The sequence below is a fragment of the Canis lupus genome, chromosome 23 (genome assembly GCF_011100685.1).
Source record: "Canis lupus familiaris isolate Mischka breed German Shepherd chromosome 23, alternate assembly UU_Cfam_GSD_1.0, whole genome shotgun sequence".
Lineage (NCBI taxonomy): Eukaryota > Metazoa > Chordata > Mammalia > Carnivora > Canidae > Canis > Canis lupus.
Window position 1 is genome coordinate 30,119,969 of NC_049244.1, and position 21,990 is coordinate 30,141,958.

General features: G+C 36.5%; 1 protein-coding gene across 1 annotated transcript in view; it reads right to left on the reverse strand.

Annotated features, from left to right (window-relative positions):
- Window positions 1-21,990, reverse strand: part of ACAD11 (acyl-CoA dehydrogenase family member 11) — a 108,478-nt gene that overhangs the window by 68,166 nt on the left and 18,322 nt on the right. Inside the window, exons 6-9 of the mRNA XM_038570863.1 lie at window positions 14,709-14,850; window positions 14,156-14,277; window positions 11,252-11,358; window positions 10,077-10,203 (exon numbers count right to left, since the gene is read on the reverse strand). Coding sequence (XP_038426791.1) covers window positions 10,077-10,203; window positions 11,252-11,358; window positions 14,156-14,277; window positions 14,709-14,850 — 498 coding nt within the window. The remainder of the gene's footprint in view (window positions 1-10,076; window positions 10,204-11,251; window positions 11,359-14,155; window positions 14,278-14,708; window positions 14,851-21,990) is intronic.

Here is a 21,990-nt window from a genome sequence, read left to right on the forward strand (position 1 = left end):
ATTTTTCCCATTATAAAAATCTGGAAAAATATGTAAAAGTGTTAAGAAAAAGTCATTAAGAGTCTTACTAAAGATGTGTATTGTTAAAATACTGGTTTATTATATGACATAATCTTGTTTTCTAGACACAACGTTTTTTTTTTGACACAACTTTTAATTTTTATAAACTTAGTTTATAAAACAACTATACAGTTATTCATGTAATAACGTAATAAATTCATGTTATTCATGTAATAATATTGGATAGAATTTTATAGGCTTTCCCCCCTCCTGTTTTGAAAAAGTTAATTCCTTTTCTCCAAATATCATTAAAAAAGGTATATGTTCACAGACAAGGATTAGTATTGTTCAGAATCATTCTATAGGATAAAACATTTTTACAGATGTTGCTTTAAGATTTTTTTTAAGATTTTTTTAAATTTATTTTTTATTGGTGTTCAATTTACTAACATACAGAATAACCCCCAGTGCCCGTCACCCATTCACTCCCACCCCCCGCCCTTCTCCCTTTCTACCACCCCTAGTTCGTTTCCCAGAGTTAGCAGTCTTTACGTTCTGTCTCCCTTTCTGATATTTCCCACACATTTCTTCTCCCTTCCCTTATATTCCCTTTCACTATTATTTATATTCCCCAAATGAATGAGAACATATAATGTTTGTCCTTCTCCGACTGACTTACTTCACTCAGCATAATACCCTCCAGTTCCATCCACGTTGAAGCAAATGGTGGGTATTTGTCATTTCTAATAGCTGAGTAATATTCCATTGTATACATAAACCACATCTTCTTTATCCATTCATCTTTCGTTGGACACCGAGGCTCCTTCCACAGTTTGGCTATCGTGGCCATTGCTGCTATAAACATCGGGGTGCAGGTGTCCCAGCGTTTCATTGCATTTGTATCTTTGGGGTAAATCCCCAACAGTGCAATTGCTGGGTCGTAGGGCAGGTATATTTTTAACTGTTTGAGGAACCTCCACACAGTTTTCCAGAGTGGCTGCACCAGTTCACATTCCCACCAACAGTGTAAGAGGGTTCCCTTTTCTCCGCATCCTCTCCAACATTTGTTGTTTCCTGCCTTGTTAATTTGCCCCATTCTCGCTGGTGTGAGGTGGTATCTCATTGTGGTTTTGATTTGTATTTCCCTGATGGCCAGTGATGCAGAGCATTTTCTCATATGCATGTTGGCCATGTCTATGTCTTCCTCTGTGAGATTTCTGTTCATGTCTTTTGCCCATTTCATGATTGGATTGTTTGTTTCTTTGGTGTTGAGTTTAATAAGTTCTTTATAGATCTGTTCAACATAGTACTGGAAGTCCTAGCCTCAGCAATCAGACAACAAAAAGACATTAAAGGCATTCAAATTGGCAAAGAAGTCAAACTCTCCCTCTTCGCCGATGACATGATACTCTACATAGAAAACCCAAAAGTCTCCACCCCAAGATTGCTAGAACTCATACAGCAATTCGGTAGCATGGCAGGATACAAAATCAATGCCCAGAAATCAGTGGCATTTCTATACACTAACAATGAGACTGAAGAAAGAGAAATTAAGGAGTCAATCCCATTTACAATTGCACCCAAAAGCTTAAGATACCTAGGAATAAACCTAACCAAAGAGGTAAAGGATCTATACCCTCAAAACTATAGAACACTTCTGAAAGAAATTGAGGAAGACACAAAGAGATGGAAAAATATTCCATGCTCATGGATTGGCAGAATTAATATTGTGAAAATGTCAATGTTACCCAGGGCAATATACACGTTTAATGCAATCCCTATCAAAATACCATGGACTTTCTTCAGAGAGTTAGAACAAATTATTTTAAGATTTGTGTGGAATCAGAAAAGACCCCGAATAGCCAGGGGAATTTTAAAAAAGAAAACCATATCTGGGGGCATCACAATGCCAGATTTCAGGTTGTACTACAAAGCTGTGGTCATCAAGACAGTGTGGTACTGGCACAAAAACAGACACATAGATCAGTGGAACAGAATAGAGAATCCAGAAGTGGACCCTGAACTTTATGGTCAACTAATATTCGATAAAGGAGGAAAGACTATCCATTGGAAGAAAGACAGTCTCTTCAATAAATGGTGCTGGGAAAATTGGACATCCACATGCAGAAGAATGAAACTAGACCACTCTCTTTCACCATACACAAAGATAAACTCAAAATGGATGAAAGATCTAAATGTGAGACAAGATTCCATCAAAATCCTAGAGAAGAACACAGGCAACACCCTTTTTGAACTCGGCCACAGTAACTTCTTGCAAGATACATCCACGAAGGCAAAAGAAACAAAAGCAAAAATGAACTATTGGGACTTCATCAAGATAAGAAGCTTTTGCACAGCAAAGGATACAGTCAACAAAACTAAAAGACAACTTACAGAATGGGAGAAGATATTTGCAAATGACATATCAGATAAAGGGCTAGTTTCCAAGATCTATAAAGAACTTATTTTTTTAAGATTTTAAGTAAGCTCTATACCCAATGTGAGACTCAAACCCACAACCCTGAGACCAAGAGTTGCATGCTCTACTGACTGTGCCAGCCATGCAACTCAGTTTAAGATTTTTAATGAAAGAAAAGGCTCATGTTATTAGGTGCGGATATATTCTAGGTTTGAATGATCTGCAAAGAGAAAATGAATGTGGCTTTTCTTGCCACACAAAATATTGACAATCTTCCCCTAAAAGCTAGAGACAGACTGCTTTTTTAACTTATAATAAGGCATTTTATTTTATATTGAAAATTCTTTGTAATAGCTGCATAATACTAAGTTCAGCAGATGTACCACAACCTAACTTGTGATGCTTCTTTTCTGTGCTTCATGTTTCCCTTGATTTTCCATTCACATTTATTAATGATAGAGCAAGACTACTTGGTTTCTTCTGCCAATTCTGGCCTGTCCTTTGAATAATCAGCTGGTTCCAAGCACAAGCATGTCAACAAATATGTTTTATTTTAGGGTGAGCAGGCAGGAATCAGGCAGGATGACAGGCAATCTAGGATTCACATCAAATCCCTATTAAAAAAAAAAAAAAAAGCCAAAAAATGGAGGACTCTAGAGCCCTAACCCTCATGTTGAAGCCTGGCTTCTTTGAAACAGATAATTTGCTTTTTTTCTTTTTTTAAGAGCTCTAGGTTATTACTCATAGCTTAAATATTCTCTGACTCATTTTCAACCCAGAGTAAAAATTGTACTCCCACTGCAAGGATTATATGAGTTACTATACCTCAAGCTCTTGGCACAGTATCTGGAAGAGGAGTAAATTCTTAATGCATAATAACTAGTGTTGATTCACTGTCTTCCTCTTCCATTTGACTGTAAAGATGGCAACTTGTCTCCTTGCTTAACATTGTAATGCTTAATAAGACTTAATATTGTCATGTCCAGACCATCTAGCACAGTGACCACCACTGAGGTGATCAATATTTGTTGAGTGTTTAAAGGAAATATTTTGCTGAGGGTAGAATTTAGGTTAAGTCTGGATCAGAACACATACTCTAACTCTAAGGTTCAGGTTTTCCACACTGTTCTACATTGGCTTCCTTCTCTTTTTTGATTTAGGCAACTTGCTTAATGTCTCTGGACCTCAATTTCCTCACTTTGTTTTTTTGTTTTGTTTTGTTTGAAATTGGAGTAGTTAGCATGCAATATCGTATTAGTTTCCAGTGTACAACACAGTGATTTGACAGTTATTCATGTTATGAAATGATCACCATGATAAGTCTAAATTGTTTGCTTTTTCAGAGTACTCTTATAGTCTTCTGTTTGAAGCGAATGCCACTGCTATGCAGGTGTGTTAGACACCTATCCCTGCAGCCCACCTACAGGTTAATTCTTCAGTCAAATATCTTGATTTCTCTTTCCCTTCTCACTCTTGCTCTCCATATCAGCCAATCACAGGGGACTTCATTGTAAAACAAAACAAAACAAAAAGGTTACCATCTGTGCTACAACCTTCTCTTATTTCAAAATGCTTTTGAGGTGTTTGGCTTCCTCTGTTAAGGATTAGTCTTTGGTATGATCCATTCTGCTTTCCAATCCAACTTCCATTCTCTTTTCAAAACCTTCAATCCTCTGATTGTCCCACTCCTGTTTTTGTGGTTTTAGCAACTTATTCCATTTTTAAAACATTTCTTTATTGCCAATGGGATTTTATTGGAGGGAAAGCAGATAAATGCTGAATTTAGTCTGCCATCTTGAACCAAAAGTGTTCATTTTCTTTTTAATACCCCAAAATTCAGAATTTTAAAACTCAAAATTGTGTATGTACTAACTAGATCAGAAAGTCTCCAAAGTGATATCTTAATCACTGAACACATATAAGTGGAGACTATTTTTTTTTTACTATTTTTAAAATTTAAATTCAATTAACATACAGTATACTATTAGTTTCAGAGGGTAGAGTTCAGTGATTTATCAGTCTTATATAACACCCAGTGCTCATTACATCCTATGCCCTCCATAATGTCCATCACCCAGTTACTCAATTACCCTCACCCCCTTCCCTCTAGCAACCCTCAGTTTGTTTCTTTGATTAAGAGTCTCTTATGGTTTGTCTCCCTCTTTGATTTCATCTTTTTTATTTTTCTTTCCCTTTCCCTATGCTCCTCTGTTTCTTAAATTCCACAGATGAGTGAGATCATATAATTGTCTTTCTCTGATTGACTTATTTTGCTTAGCATAATACTCTCTAGTTCATCAATGTTGTTGCAAATGGCAAGGTTTCATTTTTTTGATGGCCGAATAATATTTCATTGTGCATATATACCACATCTTCTTTATCCATCCATCTGTTGATGGCCATCTGGGCTCTTTCCATAGTTTGGCTATTGTGGATATTCCTCCTATAAACCTTGAGGTGCAGGTGCCCCCTTGGGTCACTACGTTTGTATCTCTGGGATAAATACCCAGTAGTGCAATTGCTAGGTCACAGGGTAGCTCTATTTTCAACTTTTTGAGGAACCTACATACTGCTTCCAGAGTGACTGCAGAGTTTGCATCCCCATCAACAGTGTAAGAGGGTTCCCCTGTCTTTGCATCCTTGCCATCTGTCATTTCCTGACTTGTTAATTTTAGCCATTCTGACTGGTGTGGTATCTCTATGTGGTTTTGATTTGTATTTCTTTGATACTGGGTAATGTTGAGCATTTTTTCATGTGTCCAATGGCCATTTGTATGTCTTCTTTGGAAAAATGTCTGTTCATGTCTTCTCATTTCTTGACTGGATTATTTGTTCTTTGGGTGTTGAGTTTGTTAAGTTCTTTATAGATTTTAGATACTAGACCTTTATCTGATAAGATATTTGCAAATACCTTCTCCTACTCTGTCAGTTGCAATTGAGGTCACAGAGGTTGCTGTCTGTGTTCTTCTCTAGGATTTTGATGGATTCCTGTGTCACATTTAGGTCTTTCATCCATTTGGAGTCTATTTTTGTTTGGTGTAAGAAAATGGTCCAGTTTCATTCTTCTGCATGTGGCTGTCCAACTTCCCAGTACCATTGGTTGAAGAGACTGTCTTTTTTCCGTTGGATATTCTCTCCTACTTTGTCAAAGATTAGTTGACCACAGAGTTGAGGGTCCATTTCTGGGTTCTCTCTTCTGTTCCATTGATCTATGTGTCTGTTTTATGCCAGTACCATACTGTCTTGATGATTACAGCTTTGCAATATAGCTTGAAGTCCAGAAATTATGATGCTATTTGGAGTCTTTTCTGGTTTATACAGAAACCAGAAAAATTTTGGATTATTTGTTCATACAAATTTTAGGATTATTTGTTCCAGTTCTGTGAAAAAAAAAATTGATGGTATTTTGATAGGGATTGCACTGAATGTATAGATTGCTTTAGGTAGCAGACTTCTTAACAATTTTTGTTCTTCCAATCCATGAGCATGGAATGTTTTTCCATTTCTTAGTGTCTTCCTATATTTCTTTCATGAGTGTTTGATAGTTTTTTGAGTACAGATCCTTTACCTCTTTGGTTAGGTTTATTCCTAGGTATCTTATGGTTTTGAGTACAATTGTAAATGGAATAGATTCTTTAATTTCTCTTTCTTCTGTCTTGTTAGCATATAGAAATGCAATTGACTTCTGGGCATTAATTTTATACCTTGTCACTTTGCTGAATTCCTGTATGAGTTCTAGGAATTCTGGGGTGAAGTCTTTTGGGTTTTCCAGAGTATCATGTCATCTGCGAAGAGTGAGAGTTTGACTTCTTTGCCAATTCAGATCCATTTTATTTCTTTTTTTGTCCGATTGCTGAGGCTAGGATTTTTAGCATTGTACTGAACAACACTGGTGAGAGTAGACATCCCTGCTGTGTTTCTGACCTTTGGGAAAAAGCTCTCAGTTTTTCCCCATTGAGAATGATATTTGCTATGGGCTTTTCAAATATGGCTTTTATGGTATTGAGGTATGCTTCCTCTATCTCTACACTATGAAGAGTTTTAATCAAGAAAGGATGCTGTACTTTGTTAAATGCTTTTTCTGTATCGATTAATGGATTAATGGCTCTTGCCCTTTCTTTTATTAATGTAGTGTATCACATTGATTGATTTGCAGATGTTGAACCACTCTGGCAGCCCAGGAATAAATCCCACTTGATCTCAAGAATAATCCTTTTATCTATTTTTATTTTTATTTTTAGAGATTTTATTTATTTATGGGGGGGGGGAGGGAGGGAGGGAGAAGCAGGCTCCATGTAGGGGGCCTGATGCAGGACTCGATCCTGAGTCTCCAGGATCAGGCCCTGGACTGAAGGCTCCACTAGACTGCTGAGCCACTCTGGGCTGCCCGAGAACAATCCTTTTAATGTACTGTTGGATCCTATTGGCTAGTATCTTGGTGAGGATTTTGGCACCCACGTTCATCAGGGATATTAGTGTGTAATTCTTTTTGGTGGAGTCTTTTTCTGGTTTGGGAGTCAAGGTAATGCTGGCCTCATAGAATGAGTCTGGAAGTTTTCCTTCCATTTCTATTTTTTAAAACAGCTTCAGTATAATAGATATTAGTTCTTTAAATGTTTGATAGAATTCCCTTGGGAAGCTACCTGGCCCTGGACTCTTGTTTGTTGGGAGATTTCTGATTACTTCTTCAATTTCCTTGTGGGTTATGGGTCTGTTCAGGTTTTCTATTTCTTTCTGTTTCAGCTTTAGTATTTTATATGTTTCCAGGAATGCACCCATTTCTTCCAGATTGCCTAATTTATTGGCATATAGTTGCCCATAATATGTTCTTATAACTGTTTACATTTCTTTGGTGGTGTTTTTTTTTTTTCCTTTGGTATGATCTTTCCTCTTTCATTCATGATTTTGTTTCTTTGGGTCCTTTCTCTTTTATTTATTATTCTGGCCATGGGGTTATCAATCTTATTAATTCTTTCAAAGAACCAGTTCCTAGTTTCATAAGCCTGTTCTACTGTTCTTTTGGCTTCTATTTTATTGATTTCTGCTCTAATCTTTATTAATTCTCTTCTCCTTCTGGATTTAGGCTTTACTTGCTGTTCTTTTTTCAGCTCCTTTAGGTGTATGGTTAGATCATGTATTTGAGACCTTTCTTGTTTCTTGAAAAAGGCTTGTATTGCTATATATATTCCCTCTTAGGACCACCTTTGCTGCATCCCAAAGGTTTTGAACAGTTGTGTTTTTATTATCATTTGTTTCCATGAATTTTTAAAAATTCGTCTTCAATTTCCTAGTTGACCCATCATTCTTTAGTAGATGTTCTTTAATCTCCACATATTTGAGTTCTTTCAAATTTCCTCTTGTGATTGAGTTCAAATTTCAAAGCATTATGGTCTGGAAATATGGAGGGAATGATCTCAATCTTTGGTACCAGTTGAGACCTGATTTGTGACTCAGTATGTGATCTATTCTGGAGAATGTACCATAGGTACTTGAGAAGAATGTGTATTTTGTTGCTTTAGGACGGAATACTCTGAATATCTGTGAAGTCCATCTGGTCTAGTATGTCATTCAAAGCCCTTGTTTCCTTATTGATCTTCTGCTTATATGATCGGTCCATTGCAGTAAGGGGGGTGTTAAAGTCCCCTACTATTGTATTATTATCAGTGTGTTTCCTTAATTTTGTTATTATTTGGTTTATATAATTGGCTGCTCCTATGTTAGTGGCATAAATACTTAAAATTGTTAGATCTTGTTGAATAGACTCTTTGATTATGATATAGTGTCCTCTTCATCTCTTTTTAGTCTTTGGCTTAAATCAAGTTTGTCTAAGGATCGCTACATTTTCTTTTGATGTCCATTAGCATGATAAATGTTTTCCAACCCATCAATTTCAATCTGGAGGTGTCTTTGGGTCTAAAATGAGTCTCCTGCAGATAGCATATTGATGGGTGTTAGTTTTTTTATCCATCTGGGACCCTGTGTCTTTTGATTGGGACATTTATCCCATTTACATTTAGAGTGACTACTGAAAGATACGAATCTAGTCCCTTGTATTACCTGTAAAGTCACTGTACATTGTCTCTATTAAGAGACTATTTTAGAAAGAATTTCCTCATATTTAAGTAGTATTTTCTTAAAAACAAAAAAAAAAAAGAAAGAAAGAAAACTATACCCAGTGTCAGGAAAATTCATCTCATGCCAGATCGTTATTAAAAATATGGTAATTCAGATGCCTGGGTGGCTCAGTGGTTGAGCGTCTGTCTTTGGCTCAGGGCATGGTCCTAGGGTCCTGGGATCAAGTCCTGTATTGGGCTCCCCTCAAGGAGCCTGCTTCTCCTTCTGCCTGTGTCTCTGCCTCTCTCTATGTATCTCTCATGAATAAATACAATCTTAAAAAAATAAAAATATGGTAATTATTTATGTAGTTCAAGCAACAACAGTAACTGCTCTATAAACACATATTGACTCTGAACATTTTTGTTGAAAGAGTTTTAGTCTTTTTCAGTTTCCTATTTGGTCAGTATAGCTTTCGACCTCTCAGAATCATAGAAAATCAAAATGAGAATTTGTTGTATATCTACTTATATCCATGCACATCACAGATGAAAGATTCAAGCACTGAGTATTAAAGTTATTTGTTCATGACCACCTAACTTATGGCAGGAATGGACCAAAAAATCAAATCCTTACAATTTCTATACCAGTGTTCAACTCACACACATATCTGGCCCCACCTATCTATGTATGCTCATAATAGCTTTTATCTTTTCTTCACAGCATTATTATCTCTTACTGAATATCTTTCTTTTGCTAAAGTATAAGCTCTGTGGAAGCATTAGCTCTGTCTGTCTTTTTCTTTTACTTTTGATGGCTGTCCAGATGCCTAACCCATTATTAAGTACCTAATAATCACATATTAACTGAACAAGTGAATGTACCATGTTACTTCTCTACCCTTAGTGAACTTACTGAAACTTAAGGCCTTATACGACTAACTTGTAGGGAGAGAGGTAGTAGTATCTGTGAATAGATTTAAAGGTATATGACATTTTCTGGTTAGGTCCATTTTGCTTAGGCTACAGGCTACAGTTTTCTTAATTCTCATATGGATCCATAAAAAAAGACTGACAGTCACTGCCTTATGAAAAGGCTCTAGGGTGCCTGGGTGTCTCAGTCAGTTGGGCATCCAACTCTTGATTTTGGCTAAGGTCACGATCTTGGGGTTGTGGCGTTGGGCCCCGTGTGGAATTCCCCACTCCTCACAGTCTGCTTATTCATCTCCCTCTGCTCCTTCCTCAATCGAGTGTGCTCTCCCCTTCTCTCTCTCTCAAAAAAAATAAATTAATTAATTTTAAAAAATCCTTTTTTAAAGGCCCTAAAGTCATGTTTTACTCTAATATATTTAGGATCTCAACTTTACAACAGTTAATACCCTTTGACTGTATTTTAATTCTAAAGATTTAGCTGTGGCATTCCCTTGGCATATTTTAGAAGTTTATCAGCTTCTGCAGCAGCTCAGTGCTAAGATAAGGAGGGGGAAAAAGTAAGGATTGACTACAAAGATAGGGTACCATGGTACTCCTAGAAGAGATACCAGACTTAATTCATCAACAGTCCTTGAACACAAATACATTCTGTTTGTTTATACAGTACTTACCTTTTCAGCTGGAAGGATGTGTCGTTTCATGAAATGCTTCACCCTAGCAAGAACTTCCTGGCCAGTCTTACTCTGTGCAAACAACTGTGGGGAAGTATCAATTTGTGGTGGTGTAGTACTGAAAGTTCTTTATAAAAAAACAAAAAAAAACAAAAAAAACAAAGGTTATAAAGGTGTCCCAAATCATTATTATGTATCTCCAAATATAATGTGAAGTTTTTTCCAACTCCCTCAAAATATCCCTCAGGAATTGCCAAATTTTGGAACTTCTTAAGTTTTTCATATTATGGGATGAATGCAGAATCACTTTACTCTGAACATGAAACTAATGGTGAAAGCACTACGTGGGTAAAACATTAGCCTGACATGATTTCAATCAGTGGTAGTTTTGAATCTTTATTAAAGTCACTTATAATCTCTCAAAAAGGAAGTGAAGAAATTGAACACAAATTTAGTAATTATTTTTAGTGTATTCCTCACAAATATAACTGCTGGATGTCATTATAAAGATCTTTATGAAGAGCAACACTATCTGTTACATTATAGAGAACACAAATATCCATCTATAAGATGAATTGTAAAACATAACTGTCCTAATGTTTTTTATCCTGGATACTTGTGGCCTGGACAGAATTTCTAAGGACAGCATCATCTATGCATTCAGTAAGTGCTATATATCGCATCACTTAGAAGGGAGTATGTGGTTAGTAAGTGAATTAGTGAATTAGATGCCTCAAAGTGATATGGATTTCGAAGACACTTATGAAATGATTAAAATTTCATGAAATATGATAGAAGAGAGCAATACTTCTAAAATTAATAAACCATCCTTTATAAGATATACTTTTAAATAGGTATATGTAAGTAACTTAAATATTAGAAATAAACATTTCAAAGTTTTAATCTATATCCTTAAAAGTTTACATACTCAATCAAGTTGGCAAAAAACAAAACAAAACAAAAAAAACCTTTTAATCATGAATCTGGGTTATTTTCTTTATATTTGAAGTCATTTTATTTTCAGGCATATAAGAGATTTACCAAAAAATTGCTATGGCTAGCAGCATCCATCCTTGTGTAAGTAATAGAAAGTCCCTCTCCTCCTAAAGTTTACAAACTTCATATACCTAATAAAGGCTCTAATTTGAGTTAGAAAAGGAATTGATTTTGCTTACCTTCTTGAGAGTTGTAATCCAGTTTCTGCCAGAGGTTGCACAATCTTGGCAAACAGAAAGCTATTCTCAGATGCATTATTTCCCAGAAGATATCTACTATATACACCCTATAAGTAAATTAAAAAAGAGCAATTAAGGGCAGCCCTGGTGGTCCAGTGGTTTAGCGCCGCCTTCAGCCCAGGGTGTGATCTTGGAGACCCAGGACCAAGTCCCACGTCAGGCTTCCTGCATGGAGCCTGTTTCTCCCTCTGCCTGTGTCTCTGCCTCTCTTTCTCTCTCTCTCTCTGTGTGTGTGTGTGTGTGTGTGTGTGTGTGTGTCTCATGAATAAATAAATAAAATCTTAAAAAAAAAGAGCAATTAAGATTCATTGAAAATTATTCTTCAGCTATCCAGTCTCTCCACAGTTTCCCAGCTATGTGAGTCACTAAACTCACAAGGTATCAAGATGTAAATCAGACCATCAATTCTATTTATTTACACATAGGGATAATTATACCCCCCTAAGTTAAAGAGTTATACATCTATCATTTGGTTAACACACTCTCATCCTACCAATTGTAACTAGAAATCAAATCAAACTTGAAAATGAGGTCAGGAGTTAACAAAGATACCAGACTGGCAGCACCTTATATATCACTGTTTAAAGATCACTGTTCTCCCTTCATAACGGGGGAAAATCTAAAGAAACCAAAATAAAACAAAAAAACCCCAAAAAACTAAAGAGAAAGCAATGAGATGATCTCTAAGAATATTTATTTCCCTCATATTTTGGACTCCTAGTTTAATTAACTGTCTCCTCAAACAGGGTCAGTTGAATACTAATTAGTTTTTCTTTCTTCTCCGTGTTCTGTACTTTAATATAACACACTCTCCTCTCCCTTGCTCGTCTCATCCTAACACAATTAACTGAATTTCATTAGTTTCATTTCTTCATGTAATTCTTTATACAACTAAACATTCTAATAGAACTTCCATCATTTCCAATTTCATATTTGTAGTTAGAATGCAATGTTTATGATCATCTCTGTTACCACATATAGTCTATGACATACATATTAATTACGAAATAATCCAAGTCAAACTTTCGTTTGAAATGAAAATCCATTTTAAATTCAAAGCCCGTTTGTTATCTGATTTGTGGAAACTGACAAATATAAAAAACACACTATAAACCCTCTTTTGAGAAACCCATCCAGCCAACATGATTACTGTGATTCTAAAATACAGGATGAAAGGTAATACAACTATATTCCTTTTTAAAATTTTTTTACAATTATATTCTTAGAAGATATTTTAGTTGGTCATAGATAGCATGGACTCTGAAGTCTAGGGGGAAAAAACCCTTAATCCTTCTTTTCCCATTCTTTTTTGTTTCTAAAAATCTCTTATTTACTTATTCCTCCAAGCCTTAGCCCTTTGTCAGTAATGAAGCATCTCAATTTCTTAAACTTCCAAGATTCAAAGCACATGGAAACTAAATCAGTATAAAAAAAGAATACATTTTAGGGGGGTCTGGGTGGCTCAGTTGGTTAAGCATTGGACTCTTGATTTTGGCTCAGGTTGTAATCTCAGGGTGGTGACATCCAGCCCCTTATGCGTGCTTAAGATTCTTTATCTCCCTCTTTCTCTGTCCTCCCACCCCCAAGGAAAAAAGAATACACTGTAGATTAAGCTGTTATTTTAAAAAACTGAGTTTATGCTCAATTTCCTCATAAAATTAATGTCATAAATATGACTGCTATAAAATGGAAAATTTTATTTATTCTCTCAAAACCATATTAAGAGGCTACTATAATCTACATACTGTGTGAGGCTTTGGGACATGCAAAAGCATTTCTTTCTTCCAACCCTGGTTAATAAATGGTTTTATAGGGCAGCCCGGGTGGCTCAGAGGTTTAGCACTGCGTTGCGCCCAGGGCATGATCCTGACGACCTGGGATCGAGTCCCGTGTCAGGCCCCCTGCATGGAGCCTGCTTCTCTCTGCCTGTGTCTCTGCCTCTCTCTCTCTCTCTCTCTCTCTCTCTGTATCTCTCATGAATAAATAAATAAGATCTTTTAAAAAAAAATAAATGGTTTATAGTTCAGCCCTGGTTAATAAATGGTTTTATAGTTCAAAGCAGACATCATTGAATGGATAAAGAAGATGTGGTCTCTGTATACAATGGAATATTACTCAAACCATTAGAAACGACAAATACCCACCATTTGCTTCGATGTGGAGGGACCTGGAGGGTATTATGCTGAGTGAAATAAGTCAATTCGGAAAAGGACAAACATTATATGGTCTCATTCATTGGAGGAATATAAAAATTAGTGAAAGGGAGTAAAGGGAAAGGAGGGAAAATGAGTGAAAATATCAGTGAGGGTGACAAAACATGAGAGAAACCTAACTCTGGGAAATTAACAACGGGTAGTAGAAGGGGAGGTGGGCAGGGGGTTGGGGTGACTGGGTGATGGACACTGAGGGAGGCACTTGGCGGGATGAGCACTGGGTGTTATGCTATATGTTGGCAAATTGAACTCCAATAAAAAAAATTAAAAAAAAAAAAACAAAGCAGACATCATTAAAATATTTTAGCTCTTTCTTAAATTGGATATTCAGGAAATAACCGGTTTTCACATGCTTTTCTCTTCTTATCATTATGTCTTTCTCTCTTCCCTCTCCTATCTTTTAAGTTCATCATACCAAAAAGTAATAAACATTTTGCTACTCAATTTTTTTCCCTTGCCAAATTGCTATTCTGTAAATTCTGGATTCATATTTACCCACGTTTGCTATTTGTCATTATCAAAAGCAAAATAATTTAAGGACAAAGAACATAAAACTCCTGAAGCCCAGAAAATACTGTGAACAGTACATTAATAAATAATGGTACAACATATTTTGCTCACCATCAATTACCTGTGCTATTCCAGCCATTTTAAAATATGCAAGGGCAAGAAAGAAATTCCAGTTAGGAAGAACAGAGTTAATTCCCCTGCAGTGGCAATATATTGAAATCAGTTCTTCTATTGATGGTATCCCTATAAAAACAATACACACTATGAAATATAATAAAGATAGCATGGTGACTATTTCAAATGTAATAATATTGCATATGTATACAAAACATATGAAATGTTTAACATTTAACATATGTTAAACCACATAACAACATAACATTTAACATATGTTAAACAACATAACATTTAACATATGTTAAACCACATAACAAACATGTTGTGAATGTTGATTTCCAAAAGAATGAAGTATATAAAGGGCTACATTTTATCATAAATTACTAAAAGTGAAATGCTATTGTTCAGAAAAATCAAGAATAAAATTTTTTAGAAACATTTCAAGAAACAAATAAGAGCTACTTATCTAAAATTGCAATATAATCTTACCTTTTAATTATGAAGAATAAATATATTTTTACATTAATAGCAATTTAGGCAACATAATGGTTTTGTACCTTTGTTTTCTTGAAAATTAGAATTTTGGTTTATCCATGGAACGCTCCTTGGCCAAAAGTAGAACAGAGAGAGATGAGCTAAGTCCGACAAAGAATGACCAATGGTTGAAAGCTCCCAATCCAATACAGCTATAACTCGAGACTGCAATTAAAAATGAAAAGGTTTTAACATATTTAATACAAAACTAAAACAAGGAAATAAATGAAATCCTATTTCCTATCAAAAGTAAATCTGAGCCGTAGTTTGTAGTCTTTACCTACAATGTAACATCTCATTTACCTAATAATTAATTAGCCTTGAATATGTAGAGCCAAGTCTTCTGGCTCCATTATTGGCCATCAGTTCTTCTGCATTTTACTTTATATAGCCTAATATCTCTATTAATGAGGGGAGGCAAAAGCAGTTGAAATTGCTCAACTGAGGGGTTACTATGGTAAAGAAGAAATTCTATAATTATAATTGAAGCATCTATGTCATGTCATATATAGTTAGAAGAGTTTGCTCTGTTGATAAATCTTACTGCATAACAAATATGACACTGTTATGGCAACTGTATTTTTTGGGCACTTTTTGTTTGTTTGTTTGTTTGTTTTTTAAGATGTCTAAGTAGTTTCTACACCCAACACGGGATTTGAACTCATGACCCCAGGATCAAGAGTCACATGCTCTACCGACTGAGCTAGCCAGATGCTCCAAAGCAATGGCATTTTTAAAAATGAATTATTTCATGCTATAGCTATAAAAGTATAATTGTTATAAAAGATGTTATTTGTTTTATGACTATAAAATTCACAATTATACAGCAGCATGATAAAAGTCATGTGATGCAGAATTCATAAAACAGAAAACTTTCCTCATTCTACTTTATAACAATACATATCAAGGGAATATATATCTCATGTTAAGGACACAGGACATTCAGGGTGCCTAAGTGGCTCAGTCAATTAAGTGTCTGCCTTAAGGTCAGGTCATGATCCCAGGGTTCTGGGATCAAGCCCCACCTTGGGCTTCCTGCTTAGCAGGGGGTCAGGGCTTCTTGTTCTCCCTGCTTGTGCCTTCTTTCTCTCTCAAATAAATAAAATCTTAAAAAAAAAAAAAAAAAAAGAACACAGGATATTCAACTGTAAATACAAAGGGAAAAGCAATTTGCAGAATACATGTAGTTGATTCTATTTATGTTTAAATAAAAAGGTTATAAACCAGTACTCAAAGTTGAAAGGATTTACACCGAACTAATAGCAATGTCTATGGTTACTTCTAGGTATGAAGGAAGGAGGAATTGGGTATAGGGAGGAGAAATCTCCACTGGAGGTTTCTGTACAGAGGAATGACCTGACAGGGTTTGTATTTTAGGAGGATCACTCTGGGTGCTGGGTTTTGAACAGACTGTAGGGGGGCCAGTGAGAAGACTGCAGTAGTCATTTTACACAAGATTATCCAAGCCAGATAAAACAGCAGGCTCATTTAGGCAATGAGGATTACTGGTTCCATGCTTTTATATAACTTTGTATATGCTTGCACTCCTTCACCCCTCTGGCACATTTGTACACGGTATTGTAACTTTGTGGAAGAACAAAGACTTTGGAACAAGATAGACTCATATTTAAATCCTAACTCCACCATTTAATGGCTGTGCAACTCTGGACAGTCTAGTTAACCTCTCTGAGTGTCGAATTTTCTCAGCCATAATGTACCCCTTGCAAAGAGTTAGTGTGAAGATTAACTGAGGGCAAGTAGCATGTCTGTTTTGTTTACCAGTTCCTAGGAAAGTACCTGGCACATAATAGATGGCCAACATTCCATGAATAAGTACAGAGCCTAGCGTATAGTGTGCATTCAAAAATTTCCTATTATATTGCTAAACTCTACCTCTGAAACTAAAAAAAAAAAAATTCCTATTATAACTAAGGGACAAATTGATCATGATCTCCCCCATAATTTGACTTAATAAGACCTTTTATTGTTGTGGTTATATTGTACTCTAATTACTATATGAGCTAGATTTGTTAAGAAAACAAAAAAAGGATTGGACATATTTTTCTCTTTATTACTCTACTTGTTTTTATGTTCTTTTTTTTTTGTAAGTTTTTATTTATTTGACAGAGAGAGAGAGAGAGGACACAAATGGGGAGAGGCAGGACAGAGAAGCAGACTCCCCATTGAGCAGGGAGCCCAACATGGGGCCTGATCCCAGGATCTGGGATCATGACCTAAGCCGAATGCAGACGTTTCACCAACTAAGCTATCCAGGAGCCCCTGTCTTTATGTTAACATCCAAAGAAAAGAAGATGAGACATTTGCTTATGCTATAGATTTCACCTTTTTATTCAATGAAAACTGGGAATCTTCTCTGAAGTCAGGTTTCAAGATATCTAAAAACTTTTTTTAGGTAATTGCACAAAGCTATAAAACAAAGGCTAGTGAGAAAAGTTGATGGTTCATCAAACTCTATCAATTAGTGTAAATTAAGTAGCAATAGTTTATCAGAAAACCATTGATGCCTGTTTGTGCACAGAGCTATATAACAAGCTCAGCCTAACTCCTAGTAGTGAAAATGAACCTTTACTAATTCATTTTGCTGCTAAAGAACTTAATAAAATGACTTCTGATGGTTTTTCTGAAATCTCAGCACAACAAACAGCTTTTCATTTTGCTGATTATCTTCTACACTGAGTTTTATTTTTCTATGTGTGTTTTCTGTACTATTGAATTTTATTAAAATGTATATATATTATCTTTTCAAAACAAAAGAAATACATGCGGGATGCCTGGGTGTCTCAGTGGTTGAGGGGACTGCCTTTGGCGCAGGGCATGATCCCAGAGGGATTGAGTCCCTTAATGGGCACCCCATGGTGAGCCTGCTTCTCCCTCTGCCTACATCTCTGCCTCTCTATGTCTCTCATGAATAAATAAATAAAATCTTGAAAAAAAAAAAAACCAAAAGAAACACATGCAATCTAACATGACAAAAAATAGATGAAGAAGGCAGGGAAGAAGATATTAATAGAATTTTAAATAAAAAGATGAAACTGGGGCAGCCTGGGTAGCTCAGAGGTTTAGCACCACCTTCAGCCCAAGGCCTGATCCTGGAGACCCAGGATTGAGTCCCATGTCAGGCTCCCTGCATGGAGCCTGCTTCTCCCTCTGCCTGTGTCTCTGCCTCTTTCTCTGTCTCTCATGAATACATAAATAAAATCTTTAAAAATAAAAATATGAAACTAGGGGTAAGATTATTACATCAAGTTAAATGTCATAGGTCACATATAGTTGTTAGCATGGACAATAAAAACTGCTCTGAGTTTTCAGTGGGCAAAATAAAGTGTGAAGCATGATTAGTCAAAATGCCCGTAGTGTATACAGGTTCAAAACAAATCAGCTACTTAAGAGTGACAACTTTTCTCTGCAATGAAGCTTAAGAAAAATCTTACCCATCAACCTGCATGACAGAGATATTGTGTAAAGTGCTGAAATGTCTTCAATTACATCAAGAGGACTTCAAAGGTCCGGTCATCCCCAGAAAATAGCTTGGGGTAGAAAGTGACTAAGGACAAAAGTGAATCAAGTAGAAGGCAAGACCATACACTGAGAGTGGGAATCTTTTTTTTTTTTTTTTAAAGATTTTATTTATTCATTCATGAGAGACACGGCGGGGGGGTGGGGGGGCAGAGACACAGGCAGAGGGAGAAGCAGGCTCCATGCAGGGGTCCTGATGTGGGACTCGATCCCAGGTCTCCAGGATCAGGCCCTGGGCTGAAGGAGGCGCTAAACTGCTGAACCACCCGGGCTGCCCTGAGAGTGGGAATCTAAGTGAGAAAAGCAATTTGATAGTTTGGGAAGAATGGAAAAGATTTGAAAAAAATATTTTAAAAAGTCATAGATTTTACAAAGAGATGAAGTTACAGCCTAGATGAAATTATGCAACATACATGTGTCCCAGAACCCCATTAACCTGATTCATGGCTATATAATGAAGCAAAAATATAACAACCCAAAATTAGGATTAGAGAATCTATAAAGTCAAAAGGTGAGAAGATTCTGGAATAATAAGTAATCTAAGGTCAGAAAACTTTATAACTCTTATATTACTTGTATATATTCACAGTCAAAGAATTATTAATTCAACTGACAATAAAGAAAATAGTTTTTAAAACAATTGATCATGCCCACATGAGCCAGGCAGAATAAGAAGCCAAAGTAAGTCATCAGGGGTTCATGGATTCTAAAGTAATCAAGCTTGTAGCATCTCAGGGGAAGTATAAGAAACAAGAGAAATAGAAGGTAAAGAGGCTGTGGTCAAAGACAAAGACACCCCTAAAGTTGATCAATTCCAAGAGAGGAAGAGGAAGTACAATACAGAAAAAATTATTTAACATTGCAAGTCTGTAGGCTGGAGTTCAAAACCTGGCTTTATTACCAACGAGCATTTACTAAAGAGCATTTTATTTTATTGTTGTATTTTTTATTTTATTTATTTGAGAGAGAGAGAGAGAGAGAGAGAGAGCACAGGCGGGGGTGGGGTGGGGTGTGTGATGGAAGAAGCAAGCTCCTCACTAAGTAGGGAGCCCACTCTGGGCTCAATCCCAGAATCCTGGGATCATGATCTGAGCTGAAGGCAGACATTTAACTGACAGAACTATCCAGGTGTCCCTACTAAAAAGTATTTTAAAAATATCTGTAATGTAGGGGCACCTGGGTGGCTCAGTTGGTTAAGCGTCCGACTCTTGAGTTTAGCTCAGGTCATGATCTCAGCGTCATGAGCTCAAGCCCTGTGTGAGGCTCCCCCTTTGAATGTGGAGCCTGCTTAAGATTTTCTCTCACTTTCTCCCTCTGCCCCTCTCTCCTCTCTCTCTGAGAAAAAAATGTTATAGAAAGGTGCTGAAGAAAAATTCAATTGCCACAGCTTTTCTAGCAACAAAATTAAATTGTATAACTATGATGCTCCCCAACTACACTAACATTTAAAAGATAATGAAGGAAATTAAAAAGAAAAAGCCATTAAAAAAACAAGCTTTGTTTGCATACTTTTTTTTCTTCATAAGTTAATATATAAGAGGCTGCAAGATAGATGACTTCAGAGGAACCAGATTACATATATTTGTTATCTTAAATACATAAGACTACTAATTAATGAATGCAGATGAGTTATCTCTAGGTTTATCTGTTTCTAATTAAATATTTTTGTTTTTCAAGTTGAAATACACATTAAATTCCTTAAGCATTTCTCTGCCAGATGGTTAAGATTTATATTTAGAAAATTAACAGTATTTTTCAGAAAAGCTGGATTTCTTTTAATCACTGCTGTAGCATGTTGTACTACAGAAATACTCGCTCAAACATGCTTCAAATACTTTATGTACAAGTAACTGGAAAATATGGATTACAAAACTGAGTAATGTGCTCTGGTTTTGCCATACCCTTTAGTAATCCTTTACTGGCTTACCACACACATTCCTGGGAGGTTGATAATTTAAGTTTGTTTTTGTCTTCTTTCTTGTGTTTCTAATAATAAAAATAAAACATGCTATTCTTTGAAAAAAAAAACACAAAATGATAAAACCTCAAAGCTTACTCATTACAGAAATGTACAACTTAGAAGTCTCCTATAATCTGATCCCCTACAATCACTGTTTAAGTTTTAGTGCATATTATGAAATATTTGCATTTACCTTGATAGTTGTCTGAAAAATAGAGCTTGATAGGCAATCTCAGAAAAAAGCAAAATAGAGAAAAAAGGAAAAGGAAGAAGAGAATTGAAACAAGTTCAGCAGAGGAATGTCAGGTACCAGTTACTTGCTCCATATTGATTACTTCATTTTAGCTTTTCAATAAATCCTGAAATTTTGGTACCTCTTTATCCAATTTAAAAGGCACACCTGGGATCCCTGGGTGGCGCAGCGGTTTGGCGCCTGCCTTTGGCCCAGGGCGCGATCCTGGAGACCCAGGATCGAATCCCACATCGGGCTCCCGGTGCATGGAGCCTGCTTCTCCCTCTGCCTGTGTCTCTGCCTCTCTCTCTCTCTCTCTCTGTGTGTGTGACTATTATGAATAAATAAAAATTAAAAAAAAAAAAAAAGGGCACACCATGTCAGTTTCCCGGCTTTGATAATATACTATATCAGTGTAAGATCCATTTGGGGAATTGGATGATAGGTATACATGACCCTCTGTGCTATTTTCACAACTTCTTAGGAGTCTATATTTATTTTAAAATATAAAGTTAAAATGAGTGGTTCAAGCAGTAACATAAGAAGACCCTGACCTCAACTCTTTCCACAGATACATCAAATCTTCAGCTTCATATAGAACAACTTTGTCTGAAAAAAGACCCAATAGCTACCTGAACAGCTCTTCCACAATAAAGGATAGAAAGGCTACATCAAGGGTGCCTGGATGGCTCAGTCAGTAGAGAATGCACCCCTTGATCTTGGGGTCCTGAGTTCAAGCTCCAAGTTGGGTGTGGAGATAACTTAAAAATAAAATCTTTAAAAAAAAGAGATCACATCAAGATGGGTAGGTGAGGCAGAGACATAGTGTCACCAAAAATCCTACCCTCCAATGTGGCAACCCAAAGCAGGAGGGATCTAATAAATATGAACTATATCTCTGAGGGGTAAGGGGGTCAAGCTTCACATCAGGTATTCTCATCCTTAGGATCTGCACCAGAGAGATGAGCCCCCAAAATGTCTGGCTTTGAAAACCAGTATGGTTCATATTCAGGAGAACCAAGACTCTACGAAACTGAGACTCCACACTTAATGTATAGATTTATCCATCTTGGGATTCATCAAAAATGGCATGTTGAAAAGAACTTGGACCTGGGGCACCTGGGTGGCCCAGTGGTTGAGCATCTCCCTTTGAATCAAGGGGTCCTGGGATCCAGTCCTGCAGGACCTATGTCTCTGCCTCTCTCTGTGTGTCTCTCATGAATAAATAAATAAAATCTTTAAAAAAAAAAAAAAAGAAAAGAACTTAGACCTTATATGAAGGAGATTCATTAGCTTAATCTTACACCATCTGCTGGAGTGGCAGGTGCCATTTTTGCACTGTCCCTCTACCTTGCTAGTGCTGTTTGCCCTGCCCCTGTGCTACCACATGGCCCTTCCTCACTGAACTCAGCAAGAGGACTACCCAGCTGGATGCTCCCACGAGGCCTCATTCCATAAGTAAATCCAGTGGATGGTATTATCCTGGTTTATCCTTCCTTTATGGCCCTGCCAAAGTTGTTCACACAAGGGATATTCCTTGAATGCTCACTCTGGTGGCCAGGGTTCTTGCATTTCT